Raw genomic sequence first — 21558 nt, forward strand, 5'->3', positions numbered from 1 at the left:
CTGAAGTAAATCGGAAGAAAACTAATCTTCTGTCTTGATGTACCATTCGAAGAACAGTTTCAAACTAGCGGTACTCCGTTAAATGTGTAGGCAGGCGGTCCCTGTTCATATATGATCATTCTGTTCCTTGTTCTGTTTTTACTGGAGACCAGCCACTGGTTCTTTATCGGCCACTGCTTCTATCTCACTCCGCGATTTGACATGAAGATAGGACGAATGTCCTGCATGAGATCCCAAGAAAGACTTGGACCAACTTATAACTAGCAACTGCCACCTTATGCTCTTGCAAGGTTACTTAAGCGGGCGTCGCTCTCCCCGATGACGCTGCCGCTGCCGCTCCAGGGGGAGTGAGTCTCGCGGGTTTGTGCTCAGCGATGTTCCTGCTGCGCACGGACATCCACTGTATTTCTGGTACCAACTGTCGCATAGTCTTCTTGTGTGGTATCTCAATGCACCACACTTACTTCTTGAAATCCTATCGCACAGCTCTGCAGCACCGGTACACATTGCAGCTGTCACTACCACAGTGCGGTAGCACGCCACTGCAACAATTCTCTTTCCGCAGAAAACGAATTACGACAGGATACTTCACTCCATCAATGCTACGCCGTTTTGTTTTGGCTGCTCTATTGGTGTGCTAAGGTACTGTGGTGGCGGCGATTGCAAAGCCTACCAGGACTGAGGACACATACCTTCAATCAACAAAAAAATTACTTGACTCTAATTTTTCGATGCGATAATTAAAACTTTGTGGTTACACAACTACTGACAGCCTTGAGAGAACCAGTCCTGACAAAACTCTACCATCTGGTGAGCAAGACGTATGAGACAGGCGAAATACCCTAAGACTTCAAGAAGAATATAATAATTCCAATCCCAAAGAAAGCAGGTGTTGACAGATGTGAAAATTACCAAACTATCAGTTTAATAAGTCACAGCTGCAAAATAATAGCACGAATTTTTTACAGACGAATGGAAAAACTGGTAGAAGCCGACCTCGGGGAAGATCAGTTTGGATTCCGTAGCAATGTTGGAACACGTGAGGCAATACTGACCCTACGACTTATCTTAGAAGCTAGATTAAGGAAAGGCAAACCTACGTTTCTAGCGTTTGTAGACTTAGAGAAAGCATTTGACAGTGTTGACTGGAATACTCTCTTTCAAATTCTGAAGGTGGCAGGGGTAAAATACAGGGAGCGAAAGGCTATTTACAATTTGTACAGAAACCAGATGGCAGTTATAAGAGTCGAGGGGCATGAAAGGGAAGCAGTATATTGAGCAAGCGGTAAAGAAAACAAAAGAAAAATTCGGAGCAGGTATTAAAATCCACGGAGAAGAAATAAAAACTTTGAGGTTCGTCGATGACATTGTAATTCTGTCAGCGACAGCAAAGGACCTGGAAGAGCAGTTGAACGGAATGGACAGTGTCTTGAAAGGAGGATGTAAGATGAACATCAACAAAGGCAAAACCAGGATAATGGAATGTAATCGAATTATGTCGGGTGATGCTGAGGGAATCAGTTTAAGAAAGGAGACGCTTAAAGTAGTAAAGGAGTTTTGCTATTTGGGGAGCAAAGTAACTGATGATGGTCGAAGTAGAGAGGATATAAAATGGAGACTGGCAATGGCAAGGAAAGCGTTTCTGAAGAAGAGAAATTTGTTAATATCGAGTATAGATTTAAGTGTCAGGAAGTCATTTCTGAAAGTATTTGTATGGAGTTTAGCCATGTATGGAAGTGAAACATGGACGATAAATAGTTTGGACAAGAAGAGAATAGAAATTTTCGAAATGTGGTGGTAGAGAAGAATGCTGAAGATGAGATGGGTAGATCACATAACTAATGAGGAGGTATTGAATAGAATTGGAGACAAGAGGAGTTTGTGGCACAACTTGACTAGAAGAAGGGACCGGTTGGTACGACATGTTCTGAGGCATCAAGGGATCACCAATTTAGTATTCGAGGGCAGCGTGGAGGGTAAAAATCGTAGAGAGGGACCAAGAGATGAAGGCACTAAGCAGATGTACGTTGCAGTAGGTACTGGGAGATGAAGAAGCTTGCACAGGATAGAGTGGCATGGAGAGCTGCATCACACCAGTCTCAGGACTGAAGACCACAACAACAACATGGTTACACTATAAAATGCGAAGAATGAAACACCATAAGGTGTGCAATACTAAAAGACGAATGTCACTATCGCATGATGTGTCACTGCCAAGTAACACAGCTCGATGAAACTTGGACTATACACAGAAAGAACTGCTTCAGTGAAGTACAGAAGGTAACTGAAATTAATCCGCAATGAGGCGAACAAGAATGACAGTTTTATTCAAAGACAATAATTGCGCTGCAGTCACCACGATTTATAATGGTCCCTTTGACATTACAAAAGGTGGGACGTGGCTCTCAATAGGGAGTGTGGTCTCCACGGACGACACTGCATGCTTTGCTACGTGCTCCCAGACTGTCCACAAAGTTGATAACCAGTTCTCGTGGTGTGGCTTTCCATTTCTCCACTAGCGCGGTGACAACTGCTGCATGGCCATTGGTGGATGTGGACGTGCTGCAACGCTTCTTCCCAACGCATCCCACACGTGATCAGTGAGATTTAAGTCGGGGGTGATGAGCAGGCCAATCCATTTACCGAATATCCTCTCGTTCCAGTATCTGCTCCACCTGCACTGTTCGACGGCGTCACGCGTCGTCACCCATAAAAAGGAAGTCAGTGTACAACGCACCTCTGAAAAGCTTCACATAAGGGAGGAGTACACTCACAGGAACGTTGAGTGTACCATGTTTAATGATCTCTAAGTTAGTACTCCCATGCAACACTGTTCTTCTCCATCCCGTAATACTTGGACCACCAGAACTACCATGATCAACAATGTTCCTGGATGCATTACATGTTGCCACCTCTCGCTATACGACGGGAAGTCCAGCATTGTCGATCACGATCGTTGTGGTGGTACAGGCATCATAGTTTGGGGATCTACGAGGGTCACTCCAAAATAAATGCACACTATATTTTTAAAATCCATCTTTTATTCTACATGTTTGAAAGTTTTACAGTGTGTAGATACATCCTTTAGGAACAATATTTTCATGTCTCCACATAATTTCCATCTCTCTCAACTCCCTTACGCCATCTTGGAACCAGCGCCTGCATACCCGCAGTGTAAAATTCTGGACCAACCTGTTGGAGCGTCTGTTTGGCAGCATGCACAAGGGAATCATATTCAAACCTTGTTCCACGAAGAGAGTCTTTCAGTTTCCCAAAGAGATTATACATGGAGGCAGGTCAGGACTGTAAGGCGGATGTTTCAGTGTTGTCCATCCGAGTTTAGTGATCGCTTCCATGGTTTTTTGACTGACATGTGGCCGTGCATTGTCGTGCAACAGCAAAACATACTGCTTTTGCCGATGTGGTCGAACACGACTCAGTCGAGCTAGAAGTTTCTTCAGTGTCGTCATATATGCATCAGAATTTATGATGGTTCCACTTGGCATGATGTCCACAAGCAAGAGTCCTTCGGAATCGAAAAACACCTTAGCCATAACTTTTCCAGCAGAAGGTGTGGTTTTGATTTATTTTTCCTTGGGTGAATTTGCATGATGCCACTCTATTGATTGCCTCTTCGTCTCTGGTGAAAAATGATGGAGCCATGTTTCATCACCTGTCACAATTCTTCCAAGAAAATCATCTTCACCATTCTCGTACTGTTCCAAAAGTTCGCTGCATACCGTTTTTCTTGTTTCTTTGCGAGCCACTGTCAACATCCTGGGAATCCACCTGGCACAAACCTTTTTTAACGCCAGCACTTTCAGTATTCCGCAAACACTTCCTTCCCCTATCCCAATGTAGCGTGAAAATTCGTTCACTATGATGCGTCTGTCAGTAGTCACCAATTCGTTAACTCTCTGCACATTGTCTGGAGTGTATGCAGTACGAGGCTTGCCACTGTGAGGACAATCCTCAATATTGCCGTGCCCGCTTTCATCACGTAACCTGCTTGCCCACCGACTAACTGTACTGCGATCGACAGCAGCATCTCCATACACCTTTTCAGACCTCTTGTGCATGTTTCACAATGTCTCGTTTTCACAGCACAGGAATTCTATGACAGCACGTTGCTTCTGACGAACGTCAAGAGTAGCAGCCAGATGTATCTACACGCTGTAAAACTTCCACACATGCAAAATGAAAACTGTATTTTTACAAAAATAGTGTGCATTTCTTTTGGAGTGACCCTCAAATGTTTGAACACGGTACACTCGCCAGCCAGTGTTATTGTGACACTGTCCTCCTCCTCCATACACGCTTTTCCGGAGGTGCATTTGGCTATGACTTCAGTTTGTGCAAGACAATGGGCAACCGTATCGAACTGCGCAGGTGGAGAAGCTGTTGGAACCAGGGAATGTCTGTTGAATGGCCTAGCCTGCCATTTCCCCGACTTAAACCCCAGTGAGAAAGTGTGGGATGCGTTGGGGGGACCTTTTGCACCAACTCCACATACACCAATAACAAGCAGTTGTGAACTGTGCAGGTGGAGAAACTCCTTACCAACCTCGTGGCCAGCATGCGAGTATATCGCAGAGCATGCACCGCTTTCGGTGATGACCACATGCCCCTTTAAGAATCAAGTCCTGTCTACTCTAATGCCCGGAGGACCATCATAAAGTTTGTAACTTCAAAGTAATTATTATCTTACAATTAAAAATTTCACTCCACAGCAGAGTGTGCGCTGATAAGGAGGGTAGGATACGAGCTTCTGGTGAAAGTAAAGCTGGGAGGACAGATCGTGAGCTGTGCTTGTGTTGCTCAGTTGGTACTGCACTAGCCTCCTAAAGGCGAAAGTCCCGAGTTAGTACTCCCATGCAACACTGTTCTTCTCCATCCCGTAATACTTGGACCACCAGAACTACCATGATCAACAATCTTCCTGGGTGCATTACATGTTTCCACCTCTCACTATACGACGGTAGTCCAGCATTGTTTTAATCTGAAAGGAAGTTTAAAAACTGCCATTCCTTTACGTCTAGTTGTGTATTTATTTTTTAGTTATCTTCAGTACTATCCTGTAGCTGTTCTATGCGTGGTCTAAATTTCATCCTACTACGCGACTTGGCTGTGACAAATTATGCGAAAGCTACGTCCGTACATACCATTGTATTACTGGTAAGGCAATATTTTTCGGGCGCTCAGTAACACAGATCATGAGTAGTTTACGGAAGCGATGGGAAAGACCTTCCCGGCTCTCTGTGTGGACCCTTGCAGCAACGTACCGTATGAGCCGTGGTAAAAAATTGCTGTTTTGAAGAGCGCGCCGCAGCGCGTAGTGTAGAGCAGCCGTCTTCCGTTTCTGGCCGTGGCGCCGCTGTGGCAATCGCAGCTTTGGTGTCTCCCTCTGGAGGGAAAGGGGAGAAGTTGCCTGATCACGTGCATGTAAGGGGCCCTATGAGCTTGGCAGTCGGTCAGTCTGTCAGTCTCGGGGGCGAGTCTGGTCAGTGTGAGGCAGTCAGTGTCTGTCTGTCGTCCGGAGTGCTAGTATGTGTTAGGCCGCCATTCTGCTCGAGTTTCTTCAGGCAATGGTCATTGGCGGTTGGATCGATCGGTCGGTCGGTCGCGTACTGGGACACAAGAGGATTTGGCCGTCTTGAGCGTCGGCGCATGTGAAGTTGCCACGTGAGGCCAGTGGGCCGCGCCGTATATAGAGGGGTAGTGGCTTCGCGGACGACGCGAGAGCAACAGGAGTCAACCCACGACATCAGTCCGGCCGGGGCGAGCTGCGACGCCTCGAGAAGGGAGATCGGCACGCCTTCCTGCGTCCGTTGAAGCGGCTGGCAGCGGACGGTTCGGGAGAGCGTTTTGGGGGTGCTGCGCCAGGTCTTCGGCAGACATCGCAGTATTTTTTAGAAGTTAAGTGATTCGTCATATGTTGTGTGATTTACTCTTCTTAAATTCTACTTGTTTTCTTGGTCAGTCTTTCGTTCCCACCTTGCTCGTCTGTCTCCCGTCCGTATTTGTTAGGCAGTTAGTGTCTGCCTGTCGGTCTGCCGTACGTTAATAGGTGCCTCTGTCATGTTTGCCGGATTCGATGTTAACGAATTTATTCCTTGAAGTGTAACGGCCGAATCCCTGAAATATGTTTTTATCATGCCTATCATCTTGAGAGGCGGTATATGTGTATTGTAGAGCATATTTTTACATTTTATGTAAGACTGCATTTCATGGGTTTTTATTTAAATGGTCATTTTAGTATATAAAGTTGCCACCCTTCCACCGTAAGAGTTTTCTTTTAAAAACAAGTTGCACTTTCGGTGGCAACTAATTTTTTTTTGATGTGAGTGTTTTGTACCATTTCCATCCATCCTACGGGGTGGATAGTTTATGTGTTTGCGTGAGTTGTTAAAATTTTTAGTTTGAAGTAATCTGGTGTGTTGCAGATTTGCCCCAGTGTAGTCTTTCATAGGTTGTTGCGAGGGGTCGTGACTACGGCCGTGTTAAAAGGGAGCGGCAAGCCTCTCAGCTCGAAAGCTCATACTGTCAAAAAAAAAAAAAATAAATAAATAAATAAATAAAAATAAAAAAATTTCTGTCTCTGAATAAGTTGTAACTTGATATTTAGAGGGTGCTTTCTGATTATAATTTTTAAACATTTTATTTAAAAAAAAAGAAGGGAAGGGTTTTTAGGAATAAAATTTCCATCTGTTGAAATGTAATTTGTTTTCATCAGTTACCCTCTGGCAACTACTTCCACGCTCACGGTTCACCGTACCTTGCCGCTGAAACTGGAGCCAGTGATGGCCTCTGGCGCCATGAAGGCTGGCGTGCCAGCAGTGCTGCTGAGCGACGCGTCGGCGCCGTCGAACTCGTTGCAGACGCCCAGGTCGCCGATCTGCACGCGACCGTCCTCGCCCAGCAGCAGGTTGGACGGCTTGATGTCGCGGTGCACGATGCGCTGGTAGTGCACTGCAACATCGAACCTCCCTTCAGCCTCCGACACGTCACTCACCCACAAAAGCAACAAGCCAAGACATGCGAAGTTTATAAGCTCATCAGATTAAATATTAGGCACTCTCTTAAGAGATCACACTGGTCCATTTTGCAAAGTTATTGAATCGGTACCAGGCGGTTACATGATCCTCCACCGTTGACAGAAGTCGTGACCGTGAATGCCAGGCGATTGCACACAGCCCGTATTTTACATTCTCGTAACTACTTACGCCATGTGTGAACGGAAACATGAATTGACCAGCGTGGGAGTTTCGAATACCTCTCGTTTTAGATTTAACAGCGCCGGTATCACAGAGTGCTTGTAACAACAGTAACTTTAACATTATGTTTTGAATATCAGCCGCTAAGAGAGCAAAGGAACAACACGCGAACAATAACTTTTGTTTTAAAGTTCCACAGACACTTCTGAAATGATGCAAACGGTTTATGATAGTGAAGAAATGAGTCGTGAAAATGCTTTTAAGTGGTATGCGAAGTTCCCTGAAGGCAGAGAGATCATTGAAGATGATCCACGTCCATGAGCGTCATCGGCAGTCCTGGTAGGACAAAATATTCAAATAGTCGGTAAAATTTTTCGAAAGGAGCGTTGTGCATTTACCAGGTTAATAGAAGACTCTTTCTCTCTCCCAGTCGAAGTCATTATCAAGGCAACAGGCGTTGTTAGAAGGCATTAGCGTGATAACTCTTGGCGGTAACTGATTTTGTGTTTGGTGTGTTTATTGCTGAAAATAATTAAAAACCTACTGTTTTTGAGGTAAATCACATACGTCACCTCCTCGTGGAATACGTTGCTTAGGACATATGGAGAAGATGGCAGGTCACAGAATGCCCAAAAAAGTAATGAAATGAAGGTTGTTTTCTAACAGGAACAAATATCGACCAAAAGGAAGAATAATGGTCGGTGAACTGGATGCCAACAATACAAAAATGCTAATAGTACAGCTACAAAACTGCAATTGTGTCTTTAATCAGTTACTCACCTACTAATACAACTTTTGTAGTACTAGCGGTTCCATTACTAGTTGGGTAAGTGGTTAAGGGGTTTGTGGTTTTGTAGTTTCAGTATTAGTATTTTTAATAAGTAGCAACAATAAATAATTAACATACAGAATTATTATTTCCATGAAAATGTGTTTTCTATGGTCTGGTTTAGCTTATCGGATAATGTCTGTAACTGTGAATAATAAATAAAATAAAAATATAAAATGCGCTACATGGTAAAATACCGACGCACGACGAAGGGATTATTCGAATGGGACAGAAATCGGTAGTTGTCATGTCCATGTACAATTGCAGAAGAAGTGGATGATTTATTCAAGAGAAAGAGCTTCACAAATTGAGCAAGTCAACAACGCGGTGGTACACCTCAGGCCCTTACGCATGGCATTGATTGGTAGAGTTACTGTTAAGTCCTCTTGACCGATATCGCGCCAGATTCTGTTAATTGGCGCTTTAGATTGTCAAAATCCCGACACGGTTGGAGGGCCCGGCCCATAGTGCTCCAAACGTTCTCAGTTTGGGAGAGATCCGTCTACCTTGCTGGCCAAGATAGGGTTTGGAAGAAACCAAGACTAGAAGTAGAAACTTTCACCATGTGCAGGCGCGCATTATCTTGCTGAAATGTACGCCCAGACGGCTTGCCATGAATGGTAACAAAACGCGGCGTAGAATATCATCGGCGCACCACTCTGCTGTAAGGGTACCGCGAACAACAACCAAAGGGGTACTACTGTGTAAAGGAATGGCACCCAAACCATCACTCTTGGCTGTCGGGATGTATGGCTGGCACCAATCAGGGTGATATCCCACCGCTGCCTGGAGCATCTTCAGATAAGTCTTCAGCCTGGAATCTCATTGACTGGAATGGAATTGTCTTCAGTGACGAGTACCGCTTGGAATTGAGCCCTGATGACCAGCAAAATAATGCATGGCGGACGAAATAAGGAGGGTATAAGAAGAAGACTGGCATAAGTAAAGAGAACAATACTCTCTAAAGAAAAAGTCTATTAGTATCAAACATAGGCCGGTGTGGGGACTACCAGAAGAGAAGAGAATCGAAGCATTTAGTGTTACAGAAAAGTACTGGAAGTTAAGTGGACTTGTAATATAAGAAACGAGGAAGTTCTCTGTAGAATGGTGTGGAAACTGACTGTAAGAAGAGACCAGGACAATTATGTTGCTACATACTTATATGGATATGGTGTCTGTTCTTTCGGACATATATATGTATATAGTTCTGGCGATACCAGCCATGACCTTCCTCTTCTGTGTAGATGCACACATATTACCCGAACTCTTACGGGACTTGGTAAGAATGTCTTCCACGAGTAATGAGTATATTTGACAGGGACACTATGAATGTAGTGTGTGGACATATAAGGTGAGAATGTGGGTCTCGCGGGAGGCGTGCGCGAGATAGTCCCTGCAGTCGCACTATCCTCTGTGCTCTCGGTGGCTCAGATAGACTGCCGGCACGGTAGCTCAGCGTGTTCGGTCAGAGGGTTTGCTGCCCTCTGTAATAACATAAAACTGAGTTAATCGATCAACAACGAACTTAAACGGATGTCTTACGACGTCCGCCCCGAGAAGATGCAACGAACAAAAGCGAAGAAAATGAGATTTAAAAAAAAAATGGATAGAGCGTCTGTCATTAAGCAGGAGATCGCGGGTTCGAGTCCCGATCGGTGCACACATTTTCACCTGTCCCCGTGGACACACATCAACGCCCGTCAGCAGCTGAAGGTGTTAATATATAATTCTAATAATTATGTTGCTATCGACAGTAAAATGTTTTCGACGAAGTGCTTTGATAACGATTACCATTTTTGTACAGCGTCTAATGAATATTTTATTTTCCGTCTGAACCCAAGTAACTCCAGGCTTTAAACTCTAATGACGGACTGTCAGTTCAACCATGTGCTGGCAACTGTGTTCTGTCCTTCGTTCTGTTACTTTGCATTAAGAAGAACAGTACGTCAAGATATTTGTAAATAAATTTGCATTATGAACAAACCACATTCTATTCCTGCTACACATAATGAGGGTTACAGTCCTCAAAAAGGAATTCTCGTCACGGCACATGGACTCTGAGGAGCAATTACAATTTTATTTCATGCCACTTACTTCTCTATTACGTTCTTCCTTGCTACAAAGGAGAGAAGATTATGAATCACCCTTTGTCGGAACATGACATATACTTTTTAATTTAAATGAAGCACTCAAACTCGTCGACGAAGGCACCCTTGCTGAGCGCAAGGAAAGGCAATGAGGGGAGATGGGTGGTCCTTATGGAAAACGGTAGTAGGATGTTGTTTGGGACAACAGAAAATAACGTCTATAGTACTAGAGAAATCTTACAGGACGAAAACTGTTCACAGTAAATCACTGTTTCATATCATTCATATTTATAACGAACCCTACTCCTATTGTGCCATTTTCTGATAAAATTAATATTACGCTACATTCAGCTGAAAAAAAATCACAGCATTCCATCCATTTCACTTCACTTGTCCCTACTGTGTTACATTCAGCATCTTCATTTCGCTTCTCAGGCTTTCTAGCTACTCAGCCGGTTCATCTTTATCTCATGATCACTTCCCCTTTTGTCAGAGTCTTCCCGATGACGAAAAAAGCACTGTGCAGCTTTTCACTTGCGGACCATTATTTCTGCGAACAGTTTTGATCAGTTACGTGCATGTTCCATGGAATATCATTGCTATTTCAAGGCGGAGGTGGTCACGACAAAAATGTTGAAAATCCAACGAAAGGATAACATTGTACGAGTCGGGAGGTGGAATGTCAGAAGCTTGAACGTGTTAGGGATACTAGAAAACCTGAAAAGGGAAATGCAAAGGCTCAACCTAGCTATAATAGAGGTCAGTGAAGTGAAATGGAAAGAAGACAAGGATTTCTGATAAGATGAGTACAGGGTGATATCAACAGCAGCAGAAAATGGTATAACAGGAGCAGGATTCGTTATGAATAGGAACGTAGGGAGAGAGTGTCTGTTACTGTGAACAGTTCAGTGATATGGCTGTTCGTATCAGAGTCGACAGCAAATCAACACTAACAACGACAGTTCAGGTATACATGCCGACGTCGCAAGCTGAAGATGAGGAGATAGAGAAAGTATATGAGGATATCGAAAACAGTACGTAAAGGGAAATGAAAAATTAGCAGTTATGGGGGACTGGAATGCAGTTGTAGGGGAAGGAGTAGAAGGGAAGGTTACGGGACAATATGGGCTTGAGACAAGGAATGAGAGAGGAGAAAGACTAAATGAGTTCTATAATAAATTTTAGCTAATAAGAGCGAATACTCTGTTCAAGAATCAGAAAAGGAGGAAGTATACTTGTAGAAGCCCGAGTGATAGACGAAGAGTTCAGTTAGAGTTCATAATGAATGATCAGACAAATTTTCCACAGAAATCCGGTACTGGATTGTAAGGAGTATCAAGGAGCAGATATAGACTCAGATCACAATGTAGTAGTGATGAAGAGTAGACTGAAGTTTAAGAGATTAGTCACGAAGAATCACTACACAAAGAAGTGGGATATGGAAGTACTAATCAATGACGAGATACGCTTGTAGTTCTCTAAGGCTATAGATACAGCAATAGGAAATGGCTCAATAGCAGTAAGTTGAAGAAGAATGGATATCCCTAAAAAAGGCAATCACGAAGCTGGAAAGAAAAACATAGGTACAAAGAAGGTAACTGCGAAGAAACCATGGCTAACAGAAAAAAAATTTCAGCTGAACGACGAAAGAAGAAAGTACAAAAATATTCAGGGAAATTCAGGAACACAGAAATACAAATCGCTGAGGATTGAAATAAATAGGGAATGCAGGGATACGAAGATGAAATGGCTGCATGAAAAATGTGAAGAAACCGAAAAAGAAATGACTGTCGCAAGGACTGACTCAGCGTATAGCAAAGTCAAAATAACCTTTGGTGAAATTAAAAGCAAGGGTGGTAACATTAAGAACGCAACTGGAATCCCACTCTTAAATGCAGAGGAGAGAGCAGGTAGGTTCAAATACACTCCTGGAAATTGAAATAAGAACACCGTGAATTCATTGTCCCAGGAAGGGGAAACTTTATTGACACATTCCTGGGGTCAGATACATCACATGATCACACTGACAGAACCACAGGCACATAGAGACAGGCAACAGAGCATGCACAATGTCGGCACTAGTACAGTGTATATCCACCTTTCGCAGCAATGCAGGCTGCTATTCTCCCATGGAGACGATCGTAGAGATGCTGGATGTAGTCCTGTGGAACGGCTTGCCATGCCATTTCCACCTGGCGCCTCAGTTGGACCAGCGTTCGTGCTGGACGTGCAGACTGCGTGAGACGACGCTTCATCCAGTCCCAAACATGCTCAATGGGGGACAGATCCGGAGATCTTGCTGGCCAGGGTAGTTGACTTACACCTTCTACAGCACGTTGGGTGGCACGGGATACATGCGGACGTGCATTGTCCTGTTGGAACAGCAAGTTCCCTTGCCGGTCTAGGAATGGTAGAACGATGGGTTCGATGACGGTTTGGATGTACCGTGCACTATTCAGTGTCCCCTCGACGATCACCAGTGGTGTACGGCCAGTGTAGGAGATCGCTCCCCACACCATGATGCCGGTTGTTGGCCCTGTGTGCCTCGGTCGTATGCAGTCCTGATTGTGGCGCTCACCTGCACGGCGCCAAACACGCATACGACCATCATTGGCACCAAGGCAGAAGCGACTCTCATCGCTGAAGACGACACGTCTCCATTCGTCCCTCCATTCACGCCTGTCGCGACACCACTGGAGGCGGGCTGCACGATGTTGGGGCGTGAGCGGAAGACGGCCTAACGATGTGCGGGACCGTAGCCCAGCTTCATGGAGACGGTTGCGAATGGTCCTCGCCGATACCCCAGGAGCAACAGTGTCCATAATTTGCTGGGAAGTGGCGGTGCGGTCCCCTACGGCACTGCGTAGGATCCTACGGTCTTGGCGTGAATCCGTGCGTCGCTGCGGTCCGTCCCAGGTCGACGGGCACGTGCACCTTCCGCCGACCACTGGCGACAACTTCGATGTATTGTGGAGACCTCACGCTCCACGTGTTGAGCAATTCGGCGGTACGTCCACCCGGCCTCCCGCATGCCCACTATACGCCCTCGCTCAAAGTCCGTCAACTGCACATACGGTTCACGTCCACGCTGTCGCGGCATGCTACCAGTGTTAAAGACTGCGATGGAGCTCCGTATGCCACGGCAAACTGGCTGACACTGACGGCGGCGGTGCACAAATGCTGCGCAGCTAGCGCCATTCGACGGCCAACACCGCGGTTCCTGGTGTGTCCGCTGTGCCGTGCGTGTGATCATTGCTTGTACAGCCCTCTCGCAGTGTCCGGAGCAAGTATGGTGGGTCCGACACACCGGTGTCAATGTGTTTTATTTTCCATTTCCAGGAGTGTAGCTCTGAGCACTATGGGACTTAACGTCTGAGGTCATCAGTCCCCTAGAACTTAGAACTAGTTAAACCTAACTAACCTAAGAACATCACACACATCCATGCCCGAGGCAGGATTGGAACCTGCGACCGTAGCGGTCGCGCGGTTCCAGACTGTGGCGCCTAGAAACCGCTCGGCCACTTCGGCCGGCAGAGAGCAGGTAGGCGGAACGAGTACATATAAGACCTCCATGAGGGCGAAGATTTGTCTGATGTGATAGAAGATGATACAGGAGTCTTATTATTACGAGTGGAATTAAAATTCAAGGTGAAAGGATATCAATGATTCGTTGAAGACATTGCTATCTTCAATGTAAGTAAAGAATAACTACAGGATCTGCTGAATGGAATGAACAGTCTAATGAGTACAGAATACGAATTTAGAGTAAACCGAAGAAAGAGGAAAGTAATGAGAAGTATCAGAAATAAAAAGAGACTTAATGGTCACAAAGTAGATGAAGTTAAGGAATTCCGCCAGTAGTCAGGAAAAAACCAATGACGGACGGAGCAAGGGCCGGCCGTGGTGACCGAGCGGTTATAGCCGCTACAGTCTGGAACCGCGCCACCACTACGGTCGCAGGTTCGAATCCTGCCTCGGACATGGATGTTTGTGATGTCATTAGGTTAGTTAGGTTTAACTTGTTCTAAGTTCTAGGGGACTGATGACCTTTGAAGTTAAGTCCCATAGTGCTCAGAGCCATTTGAACCATTTTTGAACGGAGCAAGGAGGACACCAAAAATAGTCTCCCACTGTCAGAAAAGGACATTCCTAGCCAAAAGAAGTCCACTAGTTACAAACATAGGCCTTAATTTGAGGAATAAATGTCTGAGAATGTACGTTTGGAGTACACCATTGTATGGCTGTGAAATATGGACTATGGGGAAACCGGAGCTGAAGAGAATCGAAGCATTTGAGATGTGGTGCTACAGACGAATATTGGAAATTAGGTGGACTGATAAGGTAAGGAATGACGAGGTTCTGCGCAGACTAGGAGAAGAAAGGAATATGTGGAAAACACTGATAAGGAGAAGGGACAGGAGATAGGATATCTGTTAAGACATCAGGGAATGTCTTCCATGGTACTACAGGGAGCTGTAGAGGGAAAAGGCTGTAGATGAAGATAGAGATTGGAATACATCCAGCAAGTAATTGAGGACGGTGGCTGCAAGGACACAGGAAAGGAATTCTTCGTGGTGAGCCGCATCAAACCAGTCAGAAGAGTGATAACTGAAAAAAAAAGTCTTTCTATGATTTGAAACTAATCAGTTTTACAGCTTTGGTACAATGTCTAATGAAAAATATTGCAATACTTTGACTATTCTCATGACTGTGTTAAGCTAATTTTCCTTACACATATTTATACTTACGTTCAAACTCTCTCCCTCTCTGACACGCGCGCGCACACACACACACACACACACAGACACACACACAGACACACACACACACACACACACACACACACACACACACACACACACACACATACACATACACATACACATACACACACATACATACATACATACATACACACACACACACACACACACACACACACACACACACACACACACACACACACAAACTAGTTGATAACCTGGGTCAAAAGTTTTTGTCAGATTGAGCATGTATATGAATACTGAAACTTGCTTTGTGTTTTAATAAAGTGACACACACAGATTCAGTTACAATTCACCACTCTCCCACGCACCTACTCCCACCTCAAGTGCAATTTGTTGCTCAACTAGCCTTTTCCCCCAGAGTTTCATCCTATTATGGTTCAAATGGCTCTGAGCACTATGGGACTTAACTACTGTGGTCATCAGTCCCCTAGAACTTAGAACTACTTAAACCTAACTAACCTAAGGACATCACACACATCCACGCCCGAGGCAGGATTCGAACCTGCGACCGTAGCAGTCGCGCGGTTCCGGACTGCGCGCCTAGAACCGCTAGACCACCGCGGCCGGCATATCCTATTATGCATTTGACATATATACTGAACACATCTCCTCCCCCTCTCTGTGTCCATCTCTTCCTCCCACTTCTATCTATCATCTCCTTCCCACCCTATATCTTAAAATTCTCCTCTCCCTCTCCTTTCCATTTCCCTCAACCCTCTCTTTTCCCATGTCTTCCTCTTCCTTTCCTCTGACCATATCCTTCGTCCCCCTCTCTCTTTCCATCTCTGTCTACCCCTGTTCCTATGCCTCCTGTGCACTACCCCTCTACATATTCCACCAGCTTCATTCATTTCCCCATTCTCCCCTCTCTCTATCAATTTCCTCTTCCCTCTCACTCTTTCCATCCCCTCCTTTATCGATCTCAACTTGGCCCCAGACATGCTCATTGGGGCATGTAGCCCCTTCAATACAATTACTTAAAGCAGGCCGATACTAACCCCACCACACACCTGTCATGCAGGGCAACATACTTCTGAGAGACCAGAAAACCATTTCTTGTCCCTGAGATTTAGGCTGCCCTGTACATCAGGTTGATTTGGCAGGCCGATACTTTTCTCAAACAACATGGCTCTCATGCTGCATAGCTTACATGCCAGGGGCTGAAAAACCGCGTTTCTGCCCAGATCTCTGCTGCTACTGCATGTAGTACTTTATAAACCCCACAGTGCTGATACGCATGATTCCTCTTGTTTCTGTGCCAAATTTGGCTGAAATCGATCCAGGTTTTCGGGAGGATGGCTGGCTTTGTATACATAAGATGTTTGAGCTGTACTTTTCCTGCTGCACCCATATCATGCAGGAGATGTAGGTTTTTCCTTAGGAAATATAAAATACTGTCCCTTCCTGTTGATCAGCATTCTAATCACTGCCTCATCGTTTGTTAAGATTCTACTGCTCAGTGAACTCTAGAAGCAAAATGTAACAAATTCTGCAATGCTGACAACTGATCATTTTGCTTTAAGGGTGAAGCCTGCTTCGTCTCTCGTATTTTCGTTTTAGCAGAACTACAGGCAAACACAAAATCAGACATTTTCCCATAACGTCATGATGTGAGGTTTGAGTGCAAAGTAGAAGGCTTACTTGGAAGAATCACGTTCTAGATCCTGTGCGGAAAACGGTTCCTGCTTTCTTCACAACAAAAACGTGCTCCACTGTCTCTGACACTGGAGTGCGAAAGCTACTTTATCTTATTTCAGGTGGTGTTATACACTGCCTCACAAAGAAAGTGAAGCACTCAGAAGAAATTGTCCACTGCCAATGTAGAATTGTTCACGTATACCACAATCAGGGGGTATACGAATACAATTGTGTGTGAGAGCTAGAACAGTCACCAGAGCCGGCCGAGGTGGCCGAGCGGTTCTAGGCGTTACAGTCTGGAACAGCGCGAATGCTTCGGTCGCAGTTTCGAATCCTGCCTCGGGCATGGACGTGTGTGATGTGCTTAGGTTAGTTAGGTTTAAGTAGTTCTAAGTTCTAGGGGACTGATGACCTCAGAAGTTAAGTCCCATAGTGCTCAGAGCCATTTTGTTAGGTAATCACCATTAAAGACATGGAGATGCCACTAGCCAATTCATTTTTTCACTAATTCCTTCCAGTACACATTACATTGTCTTTCTTCATTGAATTTTGACCTGTGTATGAAGTGCGCTCACGTGTAGGGCTACGTAATATGCATAAACGTATCGTACTTAAGATCCACTAGCTGTAAAGTACATTTCTGTCCACTGGTATAGCACTCTTCATTTGACCCTAGTTGTGTGTCCTTTTTGCGATTTATAATTGATCTTATATGTGTGCTCTTTGATTATCTACAATATCTGGAACAGATTCTTGTTATTGGAATTAAATTAAATTTAAAGATCGATATGAGCTACTAGCAGCATCTGCTGATTCCGCTGCAATGTCTTTCACTTTCATGTATAACAATATAAGCAAGCAAACGAAGCGCATTCTAACGTCGCTGCAAGGAGCCAGCCAATACGTTTTCTGTCGCCAGATGTCAAATGGTAAAAATCCACCAGCGACAACCGTCTCATTGAAGAAGGAAAATATTACAGAGAAGAACCAGCAGTATCATTGACTGACTGATTAGCAATTTTTATAAAACAGCATCGTTGAACAGTAGTTTTTAAAATAGGGATTTTCAAAAGCCTCTCTTTTTAGTTTATGAGCTTTCTACAGGATAAGAATTGTAAGAAAGTGGAGATTACTTGTACTGACTGTAATTACTGTATTTTTTAAGGTGAATGATCATAGAAAATATGCTTAACGGGACTTTGTGAGAAAATTCATGTAAAACTGAAAGATAATTTTTATTGTCGTTAGTATTGGAATTTTACTGTAGCTGAGGAATCTCCTTAAAATTATCACCAGTAACCCTTCAACTCCGCCTCCCCCTTTTTGTGCCCCTCGCAGATTCTTTAAATAATCGAAATCCCATTTACAAAGCAGCTTCAAACTCCTGATAAATTTTTAAATGAGTTGCTGTGTTAAATACTTGGCGTTAAGAATATAAGCTAGAAAAATTTTAGAAGTTGTTCGAAATTATGTTTAAGGAGAGTTGGAAGTTGCTAAGTGCCCTCATTATTAAATACAAGATCAGTATAGTCGGGGTACTGCAAGCTCCAGTTCAAGCAAAAGCCAATTTTTTACGCGTGTCAATGTTTACGACATCATATCTCCTGAACTATGTGTCATGTGGTGACATAATTTGGCAGGTACATTCAGTGGTCTATGAGGATAATGGCCGAACACTTTTATGAATAGATTTGGTAGCAATGAAGCAATAAATTAAAACGCCATGGCCCATGTGACAGTTCTACTGCATGAAAACGAAAATGTAATAAAGGATAAACTTGTTTCCTTCCCTTATACTATAAGGGCTGTCAGTAGGAAAAGTTTGTTAAGGATTTGAAACTATGTGTAAGGTTTCTTGGAGGTCACTAAGTGGTCACATTCACAAATATTGGATAATATATTCTGGGTAACATGTGCGCGATCAGATACGCATCCTCAAGGCATAAACACGGATTCCAACTGTAATGCTTGTCACTGTGTTAAACATACAGTGTAAGATTAGTATCTTACTGGGTAGAGTATGACGGCATTTTAAATTTTTAAAGTCGGTGAATAATTATACGAAATAATGAAATTCAAATTTTTTTGCTCGTGGAAGCCTACATATAGGCTACCTGCAACTAGTGGTGGATGACACTCATTTTGTAACATATGAGTTGATTTCTTCAATTAAAAATATTTTTGATCTTATTGGGATGGGAATTATTTTTTTCTTTTTGGGTTCTTAACCATTTCGCAATTAGTTACCTGTGCACTAGAACTCGACGAGACAAGACGCCTATAAACTTATTTTCGTCTAGAGGTACTAAAAGATGACAAACAGTTTTAAATTTATTCCCTCGGAAGCTTACTGTAACCAAGGTAATACACTGTAATGAACGCAGTGTATGGCGGAGGTTTCTAGTAATTTTTATGGTCATTTCTACAAACAGTATTGGCGGAACTTCCCGGCAAGACAATAGGTTAGCTGAGATTTAATTTTCTCTCTTTCACTAGATGTTTTGTTTGCGACTAATTTTGCATGGTTGTTCTGAAGTATTGCATGTAACTTCATCACAAGTCAGTAAGTCGGTTGCAACGGCAACTAACATCAAGATAGATATTTTTTTAAATCATTTCATTACCTTTAGACGCATGGCCTTTGGACCTGAAGTTATCACTATATATATATATATATATATATATATATATATATATATATATATATATATATATATATATATATATATATATATATACCGACAATTTTTTTTTCGTGACAGTGGCACGTAAAGTGTCAAAGTGTCCTCCACCACACACCGTTGGGTGGCTTGTGGAGTATAAATGTAGATGTAGATGTAGATGAACATTAACGGTTATAGTTAGTGTAATGTTTCTGTATTTAGTAAGGCACTGAGCCAGATTCGAATACTTTGCAAGGATAATAGCGACCGTTACATATGGCGTTTGGTGCATGTCAGATAATACATAGCTGTATACGAAATGGAGCTGACATACCGATTTTTTCTTTAAATTTGAGACGAGATCTATATCTATCGCGAGTGTTGAGAAAATGTATGTATTGCACTCAATTCCGATCGTGTGAAGGAACGCTCTGAAGTGGAAGTGAAATATTCATAGCATCCCTCATATCAGATAATCGGTTCGAGATATCGAAATGAATTTTTGGTAAATGATGGCATGCAAAATGGAGAGTGTTTTGTCACGTAGCTAACAACCGACATTTTATTATCTACTGCGATACACTACAGTTTTTAATGAAATAATGTAATTCTCTAAGATCCGGTGAAGTTAGTATGGTTTTATGAAAAAGTATATGAATCAACCACACTTTTATTTTAATATCGAGCGTGAGCTTTTTGTGAGCTGCTGACCTTACTTCTCCGCAGTTGTCTGATTAGTAGTAGACTGTTTCACGAGTCTGTCGCAACTGCAATTGTATTAGCGTCTTTGTGAAGTGAAAGTGCGTAAACCCTTCTGTGTCTCGGCAGAAGAAGTTAACTGTAACATGACAAAAAGAGAAAGGAAAGAAAGATGTATGAGACTGGCGTGGTGAAAATAAATCGTTCACTCCATATTGCCATCTCAGTGTAATGTTGCAACCATTGCGTTTGTAGTACTGTAGCCGGCTGCGGTGGCCGAGTGGTTCTAGGCGCTTCAGTGCGGAGCCGCGCGACCGCTACGGTCGCAGGTTCGAATTCTCCTCGGGCATGGATGTGTGTGATGTCCTTAGGTTAGTTAGGTTTAAGTAGTTCTAAGTTCTAGGGGACTGATAACCTCCGATGTTAAGTCCCATACTGCTCAAGGCCATTTGAATCATTTGTAGTACTGTAATATTGTAGTACTGTAATAAACACTTCACTTTGAAACGTCCCCTTAGAAAAATTAATGAATTGCTGTGCTGATAAGCTTCTTACATTATTTGATTTTCAAACAGATGAACTAAACTGAACGTACTCAGACATTTCTCTCTTTACTTATTCTGATCATCACTAAACTGACACACAATATTTTTAACGCAACGCAATCTGACTTTCAATAATCGCTACAAAAGAATGGCCCTGACTAACAATAACCTATACCTTTCATGAATCAGTTACCTCACAAAAATCTTCGTTACTCGAACTACTGCAATACAGCGAGCGCCAATACTGCCAGCGAAATAAAAGATTCAAACTAGTGAAGGCACTAACTACTGACAGGTATACTTAGCAAATGAAAGATTTTGATAGAGAACAAACAATGTACTTACCTTAATAGTGTTCAAAAGTCGTAGCACACATATCAGTTCATGATATCCAGTCTTACAAATTTACTCTTTCTGATGTACACAAGCGCAAATCATCCGCTCTCAAAACTCCGCCATCTCCCTCACCACATCCACCATTGCTGGCGGCTCACCTCCAACTGCGCAAAGCTACGCGCTGTTCACATCCAACTGCCCAACACTACAATAACAAATATTCCAACACTGCAAACCAGCCACAGACTGCACACAGCACAGTCAGTGATTTTCATACAGAGCGCTACGTGATGTTACCAATATAAAAACATAAACAGCCTACTTGCATAGCAAACAGCCTACTTACAACTTGTCGAATTATTTTGCGTACTGAGGTAACCTGTCGATATGATCTTTTGCAGACTCGCTAGCTGTAGCTTACAAGTTATGGGAGACAGGAGTTGTGTGGAGGCTTAAGCTGTAAAACTGCACCTTCCCTAAGGCGCTGTCCCAACCACAAGGGTTGGTGGGGGGTGGGGGGTGGGGTGGCATTACCACCATTATCACGCGGTAGCGAAAACGAAGTAAGCGACAAACATTTTTGTGAGGGTTGTCGGCGAGGAAATGTTTTGCATAGGTTCGAAGTTTTGTGTAAAGTCCGTTGCAAGTCACTAAGTGATCTCGTTTCCAAATACTGGATGACTGAACCATGGGCATTCGCGCGCCGTGGGCTACATAGCATTTTCAGCCGTACTCCCAACCCACACAGTGGTTCATTCCA

The 21558-nt window shown here is 43.6% G+C and overlaps 1 protein-coding gene across 2 annotated transcripts in view; it reads right to left on the reverse strand.

Moving 5' to 3' along the window:
* LOC124711298 (calcium/calmodulin-dependent protein kinase kinase 1) overlaps positions 1 to 21558 on the reverse strand; it is a 1501168-nt gene that overhangs the window by 16882 nt on the left and 1462728 nt on the right. For both annotated transcript variants that reach the window (XM_047241302.1, XM_047241303.1), the window contains one exon: positions 6776 to 6969. In XM_047241302.1, coding sequence (XP_047097258.1) covers positions 6776 to 6969 — 194 coding nt within the window. The remainder of the gene's footprint in view (positions 1 to 6775; positions 6970 to 21558) is intronic.

The sequence above is a fragment of the Schistocerca piceifrons genome, chromosome 8, assembly GCF_021461385.2.
Source record: "Schistocerca piceifrons isolate TAMUIC-IGC-003096 chromosome 8, iqSchPice1.1, whole genome shotgun sequence".
Taxonomy (NCBI): Eukaryota; Metazoa; Arthropoda; class Insecta; order Orthoptera; family Acrididae; genus Schistocerca; species Schistocerca piceifrons.